The following is a 17,675-nucleotide window of genomic DNA, read 5'->3' as shown; positions in this document are numbered from 1 at the left end:
TTCAGGAGGTTTTGTTGTTCTTTGTAAATATTTAAAATTACAATTTGTCGATGTGCATATTTTTGATAAATCTTACCGTCGACTAGTGAGTAATTAAAAAAATCAATTTCGTTTAAAAAAGGACCTGGTGTGCATGTTTAACGGTCTTAGAGTAAACATGGTCCTAGTTATTAAATGTTTTATAAGAAAGTTGCAGACCCTCATGAAGTTTTCGTGAAAAATATTTATTATTTATAATCAAGTTTAGCATATTCTAGCAGACAATAGTTATACATTTTAGAACAGTAGTAGAAGTAATGTAGTTGAATGAATCACTACATTACATACTTATATGGTTTAATGACTGAATAAATCATTACGAAAAAAAACAGGGGAACCTCGCATAACCAGTTTAATCTAGTGGCGGGAGACTCTTTTCTACAATAATTGTATAAAGCATTAAATAATTGGTTCAATTACCGCTAATGTGCTAATATAAATGCATATATGCATATGAAGAACTAAAAAATATATTGATTAATCTAATATTTGGAAAGATGTAGTATAAAGTATGCTAGTTTTTTTGTCATGGTGATTGAGCCATTATACATTGTTTTTGTATTTAATATTTTTAATATTTTCCGAAATTGATAAAATTAATGCGTGAATTGCGTGTAGAGCAACAGTATCAGGATGATACAATACTAATGAAAATGTGATATATATATATATATATATATATATATATATATATATATATATATATATATATATATATATATATATATATATATATATATATATATATATATACATATCTATATTTTTTTTTATTTTTATTTTTTTTTATTTATGATACAAATGATCATAATCATCACAATGATCATTTCATCATCAAATGATGGCCGAAAGAAACGTAATGCTTTGTTAGACAGGATAAGAGAGAGGTTCGGAATGATATTATAAGTAATTAACGTAAAATTCCGGTCTAACGCCGGATTAAGGTAAGGCCGGTCTGGTGGTACACTCGTCAACTCGTGCGACGTAACAACATGCCCGTCATGGGTTCAAGTCCTGAATAGACCGTGCCCTCATACGTAGGACTGACTATCCTGCTATGGTAACAATAAGTCACTGAAAGCCAAGTCCACTCACTAGTGGGTACAAGCAGGCCTTGACCGACAGCGGTTGTTGTGCCAAAGAAGAAGAAGAGGAAGGTAAAATTCAAGAAGATGTTTTTTTCTTGGTGAATCACTTTAGACCAGCGATCGGTAAAGTCCGGCCAGCGGGCCAAATGCGGCGCAACTTTCAATCCGGCCCGCGGAAGGTTTTGACTGATTTTGTAAGCTGGAAAGAAACTATTCGTATACAAATTACTGAATATCTTTTAGAATAACATTTAATACCATCGTACTCTTTCAAATTTAATTAAAGTACTATGTAATTAATGATGGATTGTTTGGTATGTTCGAACTCGTGATCAATATCCCCGTAACGTTTACTTGGAAACAATTGACTTTTTTCGGCGGGCTGTAGAATAAACTACGGGAAAGATAATTTCTTTACATGTACATCATTTGAAAGGTAATTATTTAAGCTTGGACAAAAAAATCTAAAACTTTGGGAGTTGCGTTTCATCAGTTATTTAGAATTTTCGCCACGATGGACGAAGGCTTGCCTATAGACACGTAAGTTTTCGCAACAGAATTGTTAGAGTAGAGCTTTTGGATCATGTTGGTCCAGAAAAAATCGATGGAACACATGTGACAGATGTTGTACCAGTTTGCGGACTAGGGTGTCATGTCGAAATTTTGCCGAAACTCATCTAATATGAACCCATTGAGTTTTGGCGTCACTGTTTGCCATTGCGAAACCAGTGGACGCGATTTCTGCTTCCTGATATGTGTGTTTATGTTTCCCAAGTACTATTTCACTGTTTGGCGGGCTGCATCGATTTCCCAGCCCAGGTAACCGAGTAATGTAGCCACTTGTACCTCTGTCTTCATATTTAGCTTTTTTGGAACCTCAAAAATGAACATGGGCTCTCTTGCGATGCTTTGATGGTTGCCTAATAGTGTCAAGATGTTGGTGACCAAAACTAATAAACGTTCTCATGCGATTACAAACTTCTGTACGCAGTCCATTTAAGGCGCTACGGGGTGTCATTCGTTGATCGCGCACGCTTCTAAGTTGGTTGGTTTACTTTTTTGGTCATCGTGGTTAGTGTTTGACTGATAGAGGTGGCAAGGTGAATTGACTGATAGAGGTTGCCTGTTGTCTCATGGGATACTACTATTCAAAGTGCAATTAACGATTTGTTAGAAATGGTGAAGATGATCCCATGATAAACCCATGATATTGTCAATTTTGTAAATGCAACCGTTATGTAATTTTAACATAGTTTCAACACGACAATAAGACTTTCGGAATGAAGGAAATCGCTCATGAAATTTTATATTTATGAGATGCACTAAAGACTGATTGTAATAAATTTATTTAAAGTTTTGCATGCGACTTTGCGATGCGAGAGCATTTGACTTTCGCCAACGCAAAACATGCAATACAAAGTTTTAAATATAGTGAAGCAACTCGATACATTTTCACGAATTTTTTTTGTTCAATTGGTTCACAAGTCAGTTGGTTTCCCTTTAAATTTATTTAGGGATATTTTCAATCATATTTGAAAGTAAAAAACAAATATTAAAAAAAAACTCTTGTTGTTTTAACGAGAACGACGATTCCACACATTTGTTGTTTACGATTGTCAAAGTGCTTTTTCATAAGGAATCAGTTATCAATTTATCTGACAAGGCATGACTTGTCCATAAAGCATTTTTATAATTACTGGATCTATGTTTGCTTGGATAATTTTTCAGCCTTTCCGACTTTTGTAACATCCCCGGAATATCTTCAATATTTTTTACAGCGTGGGATGATGGGGTCTTCAAGAAGCTATATTGATCCCTTTTTGTAGTTTTTTGACTGATCAAATTTTTGGCCATCAATTGCTGATTCACAAATGATTAAAGATTACAATTAGTTTTTACAGAAGGTATCTTTAATTTTGAACTATGCTTGGATGATGTAATTACAGAAAAACAATAATAATACCTAAAATGATTCTAAGAGATTAAAATGAAATAATTTAAGCGCAATAATAAAAAACCGCATTCTCTTGGCCTCCGGCACTCGATCATTTACTAAAGTTGGCCCATTGCCTCAAAAGTTTGCCGACCACTGGTTTAGACCAATTTTAATGTTTTTAGCATTGGAAAGCTCAAGGAGCAAATTGTATCGATATGACATATGAACAGTTTGGATGAAATTTGTAATCACGCGTTTCACCGAATTCACGAAAGTTAACCGCGCAACTCACAAACAGGCTATATAGATGGTTTCCTAATTGTATTGTTTAAAAGCATTTCAGAGAGTGCGAAAAATCTGTAATGATTCATTATAGGCGAACAGATGATCATTTTCGGTGCATGAATATACTAATCGGTTATGCAATTATTATAAATATAGAAGAGATCTTTCAAAACGCCTACACACAAAAAGTGAAAAATGTCTTTTCACGGGCCGTGAAGGCGTACAACTTGACAACAAGCCACTCATAGATGTAAATTTTTAATGAAACAATCCGCCTAAAGGTAGGAGTGGTATTCTGTTTTTGAGTAAACAAATGAGATAGCTGGTTTTCAAATTTTGGTAAATAAACTAATAGGGTTTATGCTATTTATGTTTGACAGGAGCTATGTGTGATTCAATGAATTTAAGAACACAAAAACACATTATCAAATAAAGTGTGTCTTAATTGAGTACAGTTCTTCGACCAAATAAAAAGCATTAAAGGTGCGATTAGATTGAAACATTTTCTCTGGGTAGCGTAATTTATGAATAGCTCCTAATAAGTGATATCAAAGTGGTTGTAGCGCTAGAAAAGAAAGTAACCTAATATATAACATGTCATAGTGTAAAATTAGACCTGAAAGATTAAAGTAAAACCCGGGCGTAATTCGTTTCCGATCAGGACCGTCTCCTTTTTGCAAGTATTTAATACTATTCTGTAACGTGATTTAATCAAGTCTCATAAACTTATATAAGGCACGTATGTTTGGATACGAATGTAAATGTTAGGATAAAAAGCAAAAAAAGATGTAATGAAACTTTTGGTAAATGTCATATTTTAAACCATAAAGTGCTGTGTGTATATATTTGGTTAAACAAAATAGAGTTAAAGTAAAAATTAAGCACTAAAAAAATTAAAATCTGAATTGAATTGACGACTCAAAGTGAGTTCACATTTTCATTAATTTCTTATAGTAACAGCAACAAACAAAACACTAGAATCAAAGAGTTGAATGGTTAAATATGAATAGAATGTAAAGATAAAATTTACTTCTGATAGAGTAACATTTGGTGAAATTAAAACTGAGAGTTATTAACAATTCTTGATCCAATTTATGATAAATGGGATGCTCTATTACGTTCAATAAGTATTTCACATAAGTTAACAATTTAGTGAAACCTTTCGTCATCGGAAAGGCTCACTTTGCATGTTTTACTTTATGGGGTGTGCTTTTAGAGTGACAGGCATGTGGGTGAACATGCGCATGTTCAAAAAGGCTGAAATGCAATGCTGTGGCTGTAGTGGTTTGAAAGTATGTTTGTGAGTGCGTAAATGCTTAGTGAAAGCGTACATAAGGAATAATAACATCATTTTAATAAAAATCCTTTTTTCAACTAGAATACGCTGAAAGAAACAAAAAAAAAATTATAACAAAAAAAAAGGGGAAAAACATCGTAGGCGTGCTATATTTTTAAAATGCTTAACTGAAGTCAGTAGCGTGATCATGTGTACGCGAATTAGTTGGAGATGGTTCTTCTCATGATGCTCTTCATGCTAGGTTGTCACATGTTCTAAAACGTTTATATGGTTTTACGTTTGTGTGTGTTCGTTTGCCGCATGGAGTTATAATGGTCATGTAAAGCTTGGAGCAAAGAAATGTTTGCGCCGAGTAAGAATAAATAAGTGTTTGTCAGAAAATACTCATTCCCAGTACACCAACGAGAGAAAGAGAGCACCAGCCACACATAGGATGCCACAAAGAACGACGTCCTACCGATCAGTACAACGATGGGATGCGGAATGGTAAGAAAAAAAACATAATACCTACTGTGATGATGATGATGGTCCTTCGTGGAGACGGTCGGGCGTATGGTACACGTGTCGTTGGGGAGCTGACGGGTGTTTAATTCGTTGAGCTGTCGGAACAGCTAGACAGAGACTCCAGGTTGAAGAGTTTGACAGTGAGTCCTTTTGCTTGGACATGTTACTTCGGTCATGCGGCTAAAACTGCTCGCTGTTGGCTTCAGTTGAACGAGTGCAGTCATTGAGGCAGTCTGCTCTAATACGGGGTGTGCTGGTAGTCGTACTGATTTTTACGGGTTTTCCCGACGGTGATGATGATGTTCCATAAAACTTTTATTTACATCACCAATCCCATAATCATTTAATAATGGTGAACAAGTATGAACCAATACACAGCTAGTGTGACGGAATCATAGAAATATATCAAAACAACCAAACGGAATAAGTGCTGTTTATAAAGCCAGGTTAATTGTGAAAGTGGTGTTAAAGAATAAATAAAACGATTCAAAAGTTGTTTTTAAATGAGTGCAGTATAGTATATGAATAATTGTGAAAGAATCAAGCATCATTTAGATCAAAATAACAAACAAATGAAAATCATAACCATGTTCCATTTTTTTTCGGAGACATGCTATTAGAAATTTACAAAAAAAAAAACTTAAATTGATCTATTAGCATTATTCTAAAAGATCTTTCAATATGATTTTGAAAGCTATGAAAGCTAACATCAATGTGAAAACCCTCACCTGAATTTGTGAATGCAATATTACAAGTTTATCATCTTCTTGATGGCAACGCTTTGTGATATGTGTAAAAAACAATGGTAGCAAATGTCTCATCATAAACATTAACAAACATAATAAACTAATAAAACTCATTGCTCACGCTATATTCACGTGTGGTATAGCGTGTTATATGTTATTTATGTGGTATACACATACCATATGTGTATATACATAAGGTATATACACATATTGTATGATTGGTAAAGTGTTAAACCTAAATATGGCAGTGAATGATTGTGAAAAGTGTAAAAGTTTTACCAAAGAAGATTTGAGCCTTTTTCAACTTATTTGGGCTAAATGTTTTGATGTAATGCATAGTTTAAGAAGAACTAAAAAATAAAATTGTGATTATATTTGGTGATACGCGAAAGAGGTTGTGTCATAAAATAAGTACACACCATTGTAAAAAAATGATTATTAAAAAGGGTAAGTACCATTACAGCTCATACAATTAATGAACGGGATGAAGACTGAATAAAAGCAAGTAAATCAACTAATTTTATTTTAAAAGCATAGTTTGAAATATAAACGATATGCACAAGTTCACTTCAGTTAAAACTCTTGCTGAAAATTTTAGGTTTGTGTTGCAATTATTGCAATTAAATTAAATATTTTTTAACAGTCTTTAGGTATATTTATTTTTCAATGTAGCTTCAGTTCATGAATTATTTTATGTAAATAATACATAAAAATTACGCGATACTTTAAATTGCTCAAATACATCTAAATTCGAACCCTACAAACTTCTCTTAATGGTTGCTTGTCTATTTTACGATGTTAAGTGCTGCAACAACAAAATAGATACATAGAATGATTGTTGAAAACATAATGTAACAACATTATTTGAAATATAAACATAAAGCAAAACATATTTTTGAGAGCAATAAAAAGAACAAATATTGTCGAGAGAATGTACTTTTGTCCTGTTTGAAATATATAAAATAATTTAACTCGAACAAATTTAGTACATAGGTCTACAAAAGGGGAATAAATTTGTTATAGAAATAATTGAAGTTTATGCTCGAGCCTGAGTTTACAGGACAAGGAACGTGAGTAAAGAAGAACTGTACATGAATAACTAACGCTAAAATAAAAGGTTTGCTAAACCATCTAAGTTTATTTAACTGTAACAAAGGTTATTCGTATAAACGTACATGCAGTATTATAAATGCAACAAAAACTGAAAATTTGAACATCTTTGGTAAAGCGATGACCTTGCTATGACCATCGGTTACACCACTTTACAACTACCTGACCTGAAAGGATTACTAAAGTAGAGTAAAAAAAGTGTAGTGGTAAAAAAATCGTGGAACCTAATTAAACAATCTTTTGAAAAATTCGGCGGCAGTACGATTTTGAACCCTTTTAAACCTTGGGAACAATAAACCATTAGACTGTTGAACTTTATTTGACCTCGTTGTAATGTTGCCCGTAAATGCCAGTTAGAGGTGAAAAAAGGAACGGAAACGCAACAAACAATTTTTTTTAACAAATATTTTTATTTAAATATTTACCATGTTTTGTGATGTTTCCTGCTTTTGGTCTACTTGATGGTTTAAAAATGCTGAACATTTTTGCCTGTCAGTGGAAATACATTTGTGATCCGGGTTAGATTTTCCATAACTCAATTGAGTATAAAGTGTTGCGTTCTACATTTATTAGGTTTCAAAATTCACGTATCGACAAATAGTTTTGTTTTCTATGGTTCAAACTTTAATGGTCTAAAAATAGTAAATGGGTCTGTATTCGGAATGTTATGAAGCAAATTAAGGGTTTCAGATAGTTAACTTACAACACAAAATGCATTTTAGGAATACCACTAAAACTAATAATTTGTTTTGAAAACATATGTTCTGTAATAACTTGTTCCATTTATAACTAGAATGTATTCAATAACTTTTTATAAGATTGTGACAGTAAACTTGAAATTAAAAATTGAACCATATTTCGAGTAAAAATGTTTCGATGACAAAAAAGAATTTCCACACCATGAATAAACAACACAACGGTTCGTATGAAGAGCAAATATTTATTGTTCTCATAAACAGTGTGTTGAGAATTCGTTCACAGTTCGTTACTCTTTGCACCACCAGACTGAGTTGGATAATCTTTTTAAGTGTGATTTATTGTTTTTTGTTGTTTTTCTAACTTTTATGTTGTCAGGGGCCAATCAAGCCAATGCTAAATATTTATTTGATTTGATTATGAGAGGCGCTTTCAATGTTTGTACAGAGTCTTTTAGGTTCTTTGTCTGTTAATGCATCTGGAAATCAAATGTTAATAAGATGCAACTAGTTTTATTCGATTTGTATCGTTTTTCTTTGATTGGGATGTAAGTTTCCGACAGCAGTACTTAGTTGTTTTCATGCATAGAAGGAATAAGAAGGAAAAAGAAAATTGCATTTAATATAAATTTAATGTATTTTATGTAGTTAATGTCATTGTCTTCTTGCTTAGACTTAAGAAAGGCCTACCTTCTTATGGCCGCTTAGGGCCTCCACTCGTGTTAATCCACCACTGTATATTTTGTATCTGTTAAAAATGAATGTCTCCCTAAGGATAATATTCTCAATGTGGCATATGCGATTTGGTTCTAAGATTGCTTTTTGGATGACAGATTACAAAAATATTTGTCAAAAGATGCCAGGTTTCTGCAGCGGTTTGTGGGATACTTCATAGCAGCACTTTCATTATTTTTCCGTAATATTGCTCAAAGCTAACGGTCCCTTGAAGATCCGCGTTAAGGGGATATAACTGTAGGTTAATAATAACTTCAACCAATAATCGCCGCGGAGCCCACTTTGATTAAAATTGATATTAAGATTCAGTATGCTCGATAATCAATCTAAAAATAACGTGTGTGCTAACTTTTTAACAAGTTTCTATATTTATTTACTTTTTAAGTTTAATAGTAAAATGCTTCTTTTAATAGTTTTTAGACGTGCTATGGAAGAAAGTGTTTAAGTAACCTCTTCATTCACATTATACTTGCCTTGTAATTCGGTGTAACATTAAATTCGGTTTAAAAATACTATACCAGAATGTTTTATAAAAATATATTAAGTCTATAACAAATTTTACTGCTGTTATACAGTCAAATCTCTTTAAGGTGCAGTTTCTTCAAGACGAATTGTTAATTTAAGATGAATATTTCGGCAGTGTCGTCATATTGCATACATTTTAGTCGCTTCTAGATGAATGTCTGCCTAAGGTAAATTTCGCTAAACTGAATATGCAATTTGAAATTGGCTTGGTGTTTGTTTTCTTGTATATTTAGCTACAAAATTGCGTTTCATCCATGAAGAGAACAGTCCAGGGTGCCGCAAAGTTAGATAATAGGTGAAAATATGAGGTGTCCAATTTTAGGTGACCGCCACTGTACATGAAAATCGTCTACAAATGTGTAAACGAAAGCAATGAATATAAAACGGATTATGAACTTATTTAACAAATTTTAAAGTAGCCATTTTGTGACTTTAGGTGAATTGAAGAGTAATTATGAAGATTGTGCGTTAAACGTGATGAAAGCCTGAAGAGGGGTTGATCAATATACTTGGTTGATCAATATAATTCCAAACTTCTTATGGACTGCATGATTTTCCGGTTTAGTATAAATTTGCAAAATAGTTATAATGCGGTGAAAGTATGATATGAAGTACGAATGTTAGAGTGGTAGCCATTTGCATTCGTATGGATCGTGCGCAATATGGCGGCCCCCACGTTTTCGTTGAATTTGTTGGTGAGATAAAAGCATACATACGACCGCCCCTAAAATGGCAGCGCAATGAAAACAGGGCGTGGCTATAAAATGGAACAGAAAGAGATGCACAAAAATTTGAGTATATGAAATGTTTGATTTAAAGCTATATTAGTTAATAAAATTCTTTTCGACATGGTTTTGTACTATTTTATCTTAAGAAGTTTATAGTAAAGTAGCATACACATTTTTTTATTGCCACCAGCTAAAATAAAAAAAAAATATCTGAACTACTGGGCATTTTAATGTTTCGTAGGATACATGTTTGATAATTAAAAAACGACATTATTTTTTAACTGTAATGATTGAAATGGTAAAATATTTCGAAATATGGTAAAGTTCCCATGTGCTTGAACAAATTGCACACTTCGAATGTAAGAAATGCCTGTACTCTGATGTTTATCAATTAAACTGTGATATATTATTTATCTATTATTTATTTATTTATATATTTACCAATAATGGCTCGGCCAATATTTTGGTTTACACGTTTAAAATAAACATAAATTTAATTTTCCTCTGTGATGCATGACACAGTAACAAGGACATACATAAACGCACTGTTTTACATTAACATCTTACTCTACAAAGCGTAACCGATCTCTGTACACGTAGATGGGCTCATGGAAGTCAAAGTACTGGTAAAGCTCATTGAATGTGCGTAACATAGCTGTGGTCGGTTCATTTGCTCCATATTGTATGTGTCTAAGCTTTGGAGTGAAGAAACGCCTATGTTGTGTTGACGGTCTCGGAATATTGACATTGAATTGTTCCAATATAACTGGTGCATCAATATTGCCGTGGCACTACAAACAGCGCTTGAGCATTTCTTCGTCTTCTAGTTAGCGTTTCTAATCCCAGAAGCAGGCAGCGTGAACGATAGGACGGTAACGTATTGAGATCGGTAGCCGTCGAACCTTATCTTATATACTTGGTCAAATAAATACGAATTTAGACACGAGTTTAGAAATCCATTCCATATGATCGATATCAGTCAAAATATTTTCATTTGTATTTAAAAAATTAAAAAATACTTTAAAAAAAAAATTATGAAATATGTGAGAAAAATTATCCAAATTTAGGGAAAAAAGCTAGGTTTCATGAATGTTTTATAAATATTTGGATGAACTTCTATTAATACGCAGTGTGCAATAATTGGGTGGTGTGCAACAAAAGGCAAATAACCCTATTATTATTTCCAAAACTTTGGCGATTGAACACAATATCCCTCGATAACTCATACCTAGCTAAGGATCACCTTTTTTAGCAGTGGAGTCATCCATGAGGTTTTCCCGATATGCGGTACTATCCCAGAGGAGTATGATTCCTCTAAGATCCTGGCTAAGTTTGGCGCGCGCGATTTGGCACACTTCTTTAGAATTGCTGATTGAATTCCATCTGACCCAAGATTGAAACTCATCTTTAGTTTAAGCAATGCAGATTCCACAATTGCTGAGTTAAAGTGTATCACAGGTACGTCAATAACATCGTATCGCAAATCGCTTCATTTAACATGGCTTGGTCACACACACGAGGTTGGAACGTATTACAAAAGCGTGTGAAAAAAAAGATGTTAGGCTCAGTGGTAGCTGTTATTCCTTTATATGTAATTTCAGTGATTTTTTTTTTATTGCGTTTGGAGTCAACATAGGACCAAAACGATGTAGGACAGCGTCGTAGATTTTGTTGAATTCGCAATTAATAATATTGGTGCAATATTCTGTTGTAGGATCGATAACGTCTTGATGGAGCATGGTAAACATTTTAGTTCTCATTATTATTGTGTTGCTGATATCGCTACTGTGCTGTTTTTTACATCTTTTCATTCCGATTAACAAACGATTGGACCAAGGTGGATTCCGCATCTTCGATCTGCAGGGTACTATGCTGTTGATAATTTCATTTAGGTTTTGACTAAATGACCGTATGTACCGTCCTTCCATATAGCATGCATATAAAGAGTGCTCCAGTTGGTATTGCGTATTGAACATTCGAGTGAGACATATAGGCGTATTCTATTCATATAAGCAAGATGTCTGGACGTCGAGTTAATGAATTTTCAGGAGAAAAGTTCATTTTGGTGTTCATTTTCTCTACTCGAGACAGGAGGTCGAGGTTGCAATAGACATTTTTCCAACAGTCGAGATTTTGCAAAGCAAACGTCTACTTTTGCATGGGTTTTGTTTTCGACATCAAAATCCTAGCGGAAAGTTGATCGAGATGGATATTTTATGTTTTTCTAATGACATAATTTTTTGTGTGTATACCTTAATGCATATTTGTTTTTTATTCAGGAGTAACGGTCCAAAAAGGCCGTATTGCTAATGCATATTTTATGTTTCCTGCAAAAAAAACTTTTTTGCTGTTTTTGTTTCGTTTTTTTTCAAATCATATTTAACGTGGTATTTTATTAGTAATATGAGAAGACGACTTAAAGGGATGAATGAGACCAATTAGCTCAAAGTCTCTATAAAAATAAAGCAAAAAATGAGTAGACCACAAAAGCTTGTGTTCAAATATTTTTTTGCACCAAATGCCATTAATTAATCTTTGGAGCTGCACGATAAACTTATATATTGGTATATATTTGAAATATATTTCGTCATACAGGATTACAGGCCTATTATATTGCGTTCTGCATTCGAGAAGATGCACTCGCACGTTCATTATGTTCATTTTCGTATCGTTTTGCTAGCGCCGTTTCGCTTCGAGTAACTCATCGGCAGATTCGAGTCAACGAAGTAAAAATCGATATCGTATTGCTCGAACAGGAAGGTGCATTTGAGAGATTTTCTGCCGCGCAAATTTAACCTCACAAAAAATTTAAGCCACTGTCTACGTGTGTAATTAAGTTTAACATAAGTTTATCAACACTCTCATCACTCATATTTACCCCATTTCCTACGAAATTATGAAAAAAATGATTTTTAAGAAGTGCTGAATCCGTTTGTTTACGCTCTCTCTGACCGCCGGTTGCTTCGACCAACTGTCAAATACACAGATGCTAGAACAAAAATGTCGACGAAACCTTCATCGATTCGAATGGCGAAAACGATACCAATTTTTCTCCCGCTCGACTCGAGTGCTTCCGCCGGAATCGAATGTCATTAGAGTAAAATAATAGGCCTGTTAAGGCCTTATTAGACGGAGGAAAATACTGTCATTTCTCGATCGTCATTTATCTGTCAAACTTAGGCTTTGACACCAAAATGCCTCTTGCCAAAATAAGGCAAGATAATTGTGCTGTCACCTTTCACATTTAATATTCAATTTATTGATATTCTTGGCTTTATTCGAAAGAATCCTTCGTTGTTTCCCATTTTTGTTGTTTTTGTTCAACATCATCGGGAATTAAAATCGCTATACCGACGTTGACCGAAAAAAATATACTTGGGAGCAAATCGGAAATGAGCAGGCCGAATTCCGATTTTCCGACTGACATCTATCTATCAAACATTGTTTGAAGGATAGATTCCAAAATCGAATGACAGTATTTTCCTCCGTCTAATAAGGCCTTTATTCTATTCTGATCTTAATTCGATTCGAGTCGAGAAAATGAACTCCAAAGCGAACTTTTCCAAACAAATATTCTCAAGACGTCGAGACGACTCGATTATAAGAATAGATTACGCCTGATAGAATCAATGTTTAATACAGGGGTTTTCAGGTCAATTGGCAATGTTTACTGCATATTTTGTTGCTTACAACAAAATGTAACTCATATTTTGTCAAACTTATTTTAACACCTACGACGTCTTTGGACTAAGGTAATGTTAACATTCCCAAACCGTCTTTTTTTGAAGGGGTAAATTAGCCGGTAGATTTTACATTGTTGTATAAATTGTTACACATTTCATGCACAAATACGGAAAGGAGAAGATTTAAACTCCAAATGACTACAGTGGTGTGTCATTTGACTCGTAAATTATTTTTGTTTTCACTAAATAATTAGCATCTAAAAATTCACTTCAAAATTGTTTTTATTCCGTTTATCATAATTTATATCGCGATCTGTCAAATCCAAATCAAACGAAACGTTAACAAACAATTTAAGAGTGAATCGCTTATCATCTAATCTGATAGTAAGTTGGGCTGGTCTGATAATACAGTCGTCAACTCGTACAACTTAACAACGCAACCATCATAGGTTCAAGCCCCGAAAGGACCGTGCCTCGATACGTAGGACTGCTTATCCTGCCATCTGTAATCAATAGGTCATTCAGAGCGAAGCCCATTTGTGGTACAGGCAGGCCTTGATCGGCAACGGATGGGGTGTCAAAGAAAAAGAAGAATTATTTAGTAATTAGAAACAGTAAATGGCCGCTGTGCATTTATATAACATTTTAATTTAGAAATTATGTAAGCATTACATTACATTTGCTTCCGAGAGGATTTTCAATTCTTAAAAACTTGTGATAAAGCGGAAGGCAACAATAAATTAGGTAAAAAAATAAGGTTAAATTGTCAGAAAAATTCTCATGTTTTTTTATATATACGGCAGGATTTTCTGTGTCAAACCCGAAGTTTCACAGAAAAATACCAAACGTACTTTTCATCGTCTAATAAGCTTGTTATTCGCGGATTTGGAGACACACGGCTTTGTAAATGTGACGGTTATTTAAGCAAATTGTCAAAAGCAAAATAATCGATATACGCTGAACGCAATTTCGCTTAACAACATTTTTCAAATTTGACTTTTTTAAACAAAATTGTACTTATTTGATTCACCGAATGTCAAGTGCAAAATTTTTTATTTTTGGTCGATTTTAAAAACAAGCGTAGCGAAAGCGTACAAAATTGTAATCCCAATGCAATGGCCTAATTTGATGGCGAAAACCTACCATTTCATGCAAAATTAATCGAATATTTGCTACAATGTAACTGAAAACCTTGAAATTGGACTTGGTTATATTCGAAATACGCGATTGCCTCCGGTCTACATTACAGGGTTTTACAAGTCACTTTCGAATGTAAACATAATTATTCATTGCCTCCAATATGTTTTTAAATAGCTGTAAATTGTGTAAAAAACCAAACCTTTACAATCGAAACTGACTTGAAACCCTATAATAGAGTAAATTGGGAAATATTAAGGGAAAGCGGGGAAAAATGGGCATGTTAAGCAGTTTATGGAATATTCCTTTGAATATGCCACAAAACACAATTATTCTTTCATTATTGTATTCCTCCACCATTTATCTATGGATTAAAATGGGCACTTAGAGAGGGAAAATAGAAATTAGAGTGAAAATAACTCAAAAACATTAAAAAAAAGTGAAATACAAGGTGATGTTTTATTTATTAATTTATAAAAAAATAAGGCAAAATGGGCATAACCCTAGGGCAAAATGAGCTATGTAAAAAAAAACAGTGAAACGTCGAAACACTGGGGCAATATGGGCCATAACAATTGCGCTTAGGTAACGGTGTATGCTTTTGCGCACTTTCGTAAAATTCGTATACTTTCGTATTCTCGTACTTTTGTTTTGCTGTTCAGGATAGCCCTTAAAATTCCTACAAAAATATGATATAAAAATTAAAACAGTTTTTAATCTTTTGAAACTGTACCTGTGGCATTATTGTGGGGATAAATACAACACCATAGCCTCACCAAGCGCAATATGTCAAAAGCATCTGCCCATTTTGCCCCAAGTGTAACTGCACATTTTGCCACACGTGAAGCATTTTGGTATTTTTGTTATATTATTAAAAATACGCATTCAATCGCCTTCAAGTTAGTAAGATTAACGAAAATATTTGAAGGTATTTACAGCGGCACCCACAGTCTGATGACTGCTCCACAGTACGATTGCAACATTCCCCTAATCGATTGCAAAACTCCTATTGCTGCTATGTAATGTAATGCTTAAATTGAAGGTGCTCATTTTACCACAGATGTCCATTTTGCCCCGCGTTTCTTGACATATAAAAACAATTCATACAAAGAAAGCTAGCGACATCTATGAGTCAGAGTTTATATGGTTGATATATTGGATAAATATAAAAACATATCTTCGTACACAAGAGGACGTTATCGTCGTATAAGGCGGCGCTTGTGGCATCAATCGAACAATACATCAGACTCGAAAAAACGTTAAACAAACAAGCTATATGGAGGTGCATTTTTAGACACTCTCGATCAAACAAGGCAAATATCGTTTCGAACCTGCCAGTTTGTTTCTGTCTGTGATGTTCGATACTTGTCTGTGATGTGCTGTGTGTCACCTTCAAATGTTTGCTTATAGTTGAAAAAATGTTCAATAGCAGCTTAACATTGTTTATTTGGGTCTTAAAACAGTGTAATGATTATTCCTTATGAATGGAATGCATCATAAATAATTACAATGTAAAATATGGGGCGGTCCCGTGGTACAGTCGTCAACTCGAATGACTCAATAACATGCCCGTCAAAGGTTCAACCCTAGAATGGATCGTCTCCCGCAGCAAGGATTGACTATCCGGCTGCGGGGTAATGAATTAAGTCTCGAATGTCCGCGTAGGACGTTACGGCAAATACAAGAAGTAAAATATACAGGTAGGTGAAAGTGGAAAAATGGGCATGCTAAGAAGTTCAATAAAAATTCATGTGAATCTGCCACGAAAAACAATTATTCTTGAATTGTTCTATGTTGTTTTAGAATTTTACTATTTATATACGGATTAATATTAACGCCTATCCCCAAAAATTAGAAATTTTGTTAAATGAGAGATGAACGATTATGTTTCACGTGTTATTGTTATTTTATGGACCAAAACAACATCGCTTAATTAATGGTCAAAGCTTTTGCGCACAAGTCGTGAAAATTTACACATTAAATTGTAATACCTTGGATGGATCAAAATACCGTACCTTAAAAAAAAACAAGTAAACAATACCATTATTTTAGAATTGGTAAAAATACAACATTTGACTGCAATATCATAAGTCGTATTTGTCTTGGTTGTTATTTAATAACGGGGTACAACACATACGTAGCAGTTGAAAATAAAGGTGTTTTGAAGTGCACTATTATTATTATTATCGTCGTTTTTATTGTCGCTACTATTGTCGTTTTTTTGTTTTTATTCTGGTGGAATAATCTATAATTATAGAAAATAACTTAAATTCATCTTTATGTTTAAGTGTATTTCAATCAACCTGTAAACTATAAAATTTGATAGTTCACATCAATTTATTGCCATCCTTAGTCACAGAATCTACGTTGATTATAGACTGAGATACGACTGCATTTTGGACAAACAAAATGTCTCGAAACAAGGCGTAAGTCGAAAAAGTCTTATGTCGAATATCTGTTATCAAAATATTAATATCCATATGAAGTTTATTAACAAAGTTTAAGAGTCGAAATCGATGATCGCATTTATTTTATTTAAAAGAATGTTTGATAATGTATTAATTTTACTTTCTTCTTCTTCTTTTTGGCTCAACAACCGTTGTTGGTCAAGGCCTGCCAGTACCACTACTTGTGGGCTTGGCTTTTAGTGACTTATTGATCTCCCCATAGCAGGATAGTCAGTCCTACGTATGGCGGCACGGTCCATTTGCGGCTTGAACCCATGGCGGGCATGTTGTTAAGTTGTATAAGTTGACGACTGTGCTATGAGACTGGCTTAATTAATGTTACTTTAATCTTTGTAAATATATTTGTGACAATTATAAGTAAAAAAATAATTTATTTCTTATATGTATCGTCATATCTGCGAATCTCAAAATTTTTAATTAGAGGGTTGCTTGTAAACTGAGGCATACGTCAAATGTATTGTTTAGTTTATTTTAATCCAGTAGCGCATCTAGGGTGTTAAAGTTCCTAAGCGGAAACAATAACGGACCCTTGTCATTAAAATATTGGTAAATTGTTTGTAATCTTTGGACCCCTTAAACCGACGGGACCGCACCGCTGTTTAGTACGCGAAGCGTTAAAACCGCCACTGTATTTATTATAAGATTTATTTTCATTACTTGGGATTTTCATTGTGACTACGTTTTGCTATACTTTGAAAT

At 33.7% G+C, this 17,675-nt stretch overlaps 1 protein-coding gene across 8 annotated transcripts in view; it reads left to right on the top strand.

Moving 5' to 3' along the window:
- Nucleotides 1–5,306: 5,306 nt before the first annotated feature.
- Nucleotides 5,307–17,675, top strand: part of LOC121588840 (homeobox protein abdominal-B-like) — a 32,919-nt gene continuing 20,550 nt past the window's right edge. The window contains exons 1-2 of one of the 8 annotated variants that reach the window (XM_041907255.1): nucleotides 5,307–5,397; nucleotides 6,144–6,342. In XM_041907255.1, coding sequence (XP_041763189.1) covers nucleotides 6,327–6,342 — 16 coding nt within the window. In that variant the 5' untranslated portion in view covers nucleotides 5,307–5,397; nucleotides 6,144–6,326. Of the gene's footprint in view, nucleotides 5,510–5,772; nucleotides 6,343–17,675 lie in introns of those variants that run through there. The other 7 variants (XM_041907257.1, XM_041907254.1, XM_041907252.1 and 4 more) reach the window with 7 other exon arrangements.

The sequence above is a fragment of the Anopheles merus genome, chromosome 2R (assembly GCF_017562075.2).
Source record: "Anopheles merus strain MAF chromosome 2R, AmerM5.1, whole genome shotgun sequence".
Taxonomy (NCBI): domain Eukaryota; kingdom Metazoa; phylum Arthropoda; class Insecta; order Diptera; family Culicidae; genus Anopheles; species Anopheles merus.
Note: the sequence above shows the minus strand (reverse complement) of the source record. Positions and strands in the feature narration are given on the sequence as shown.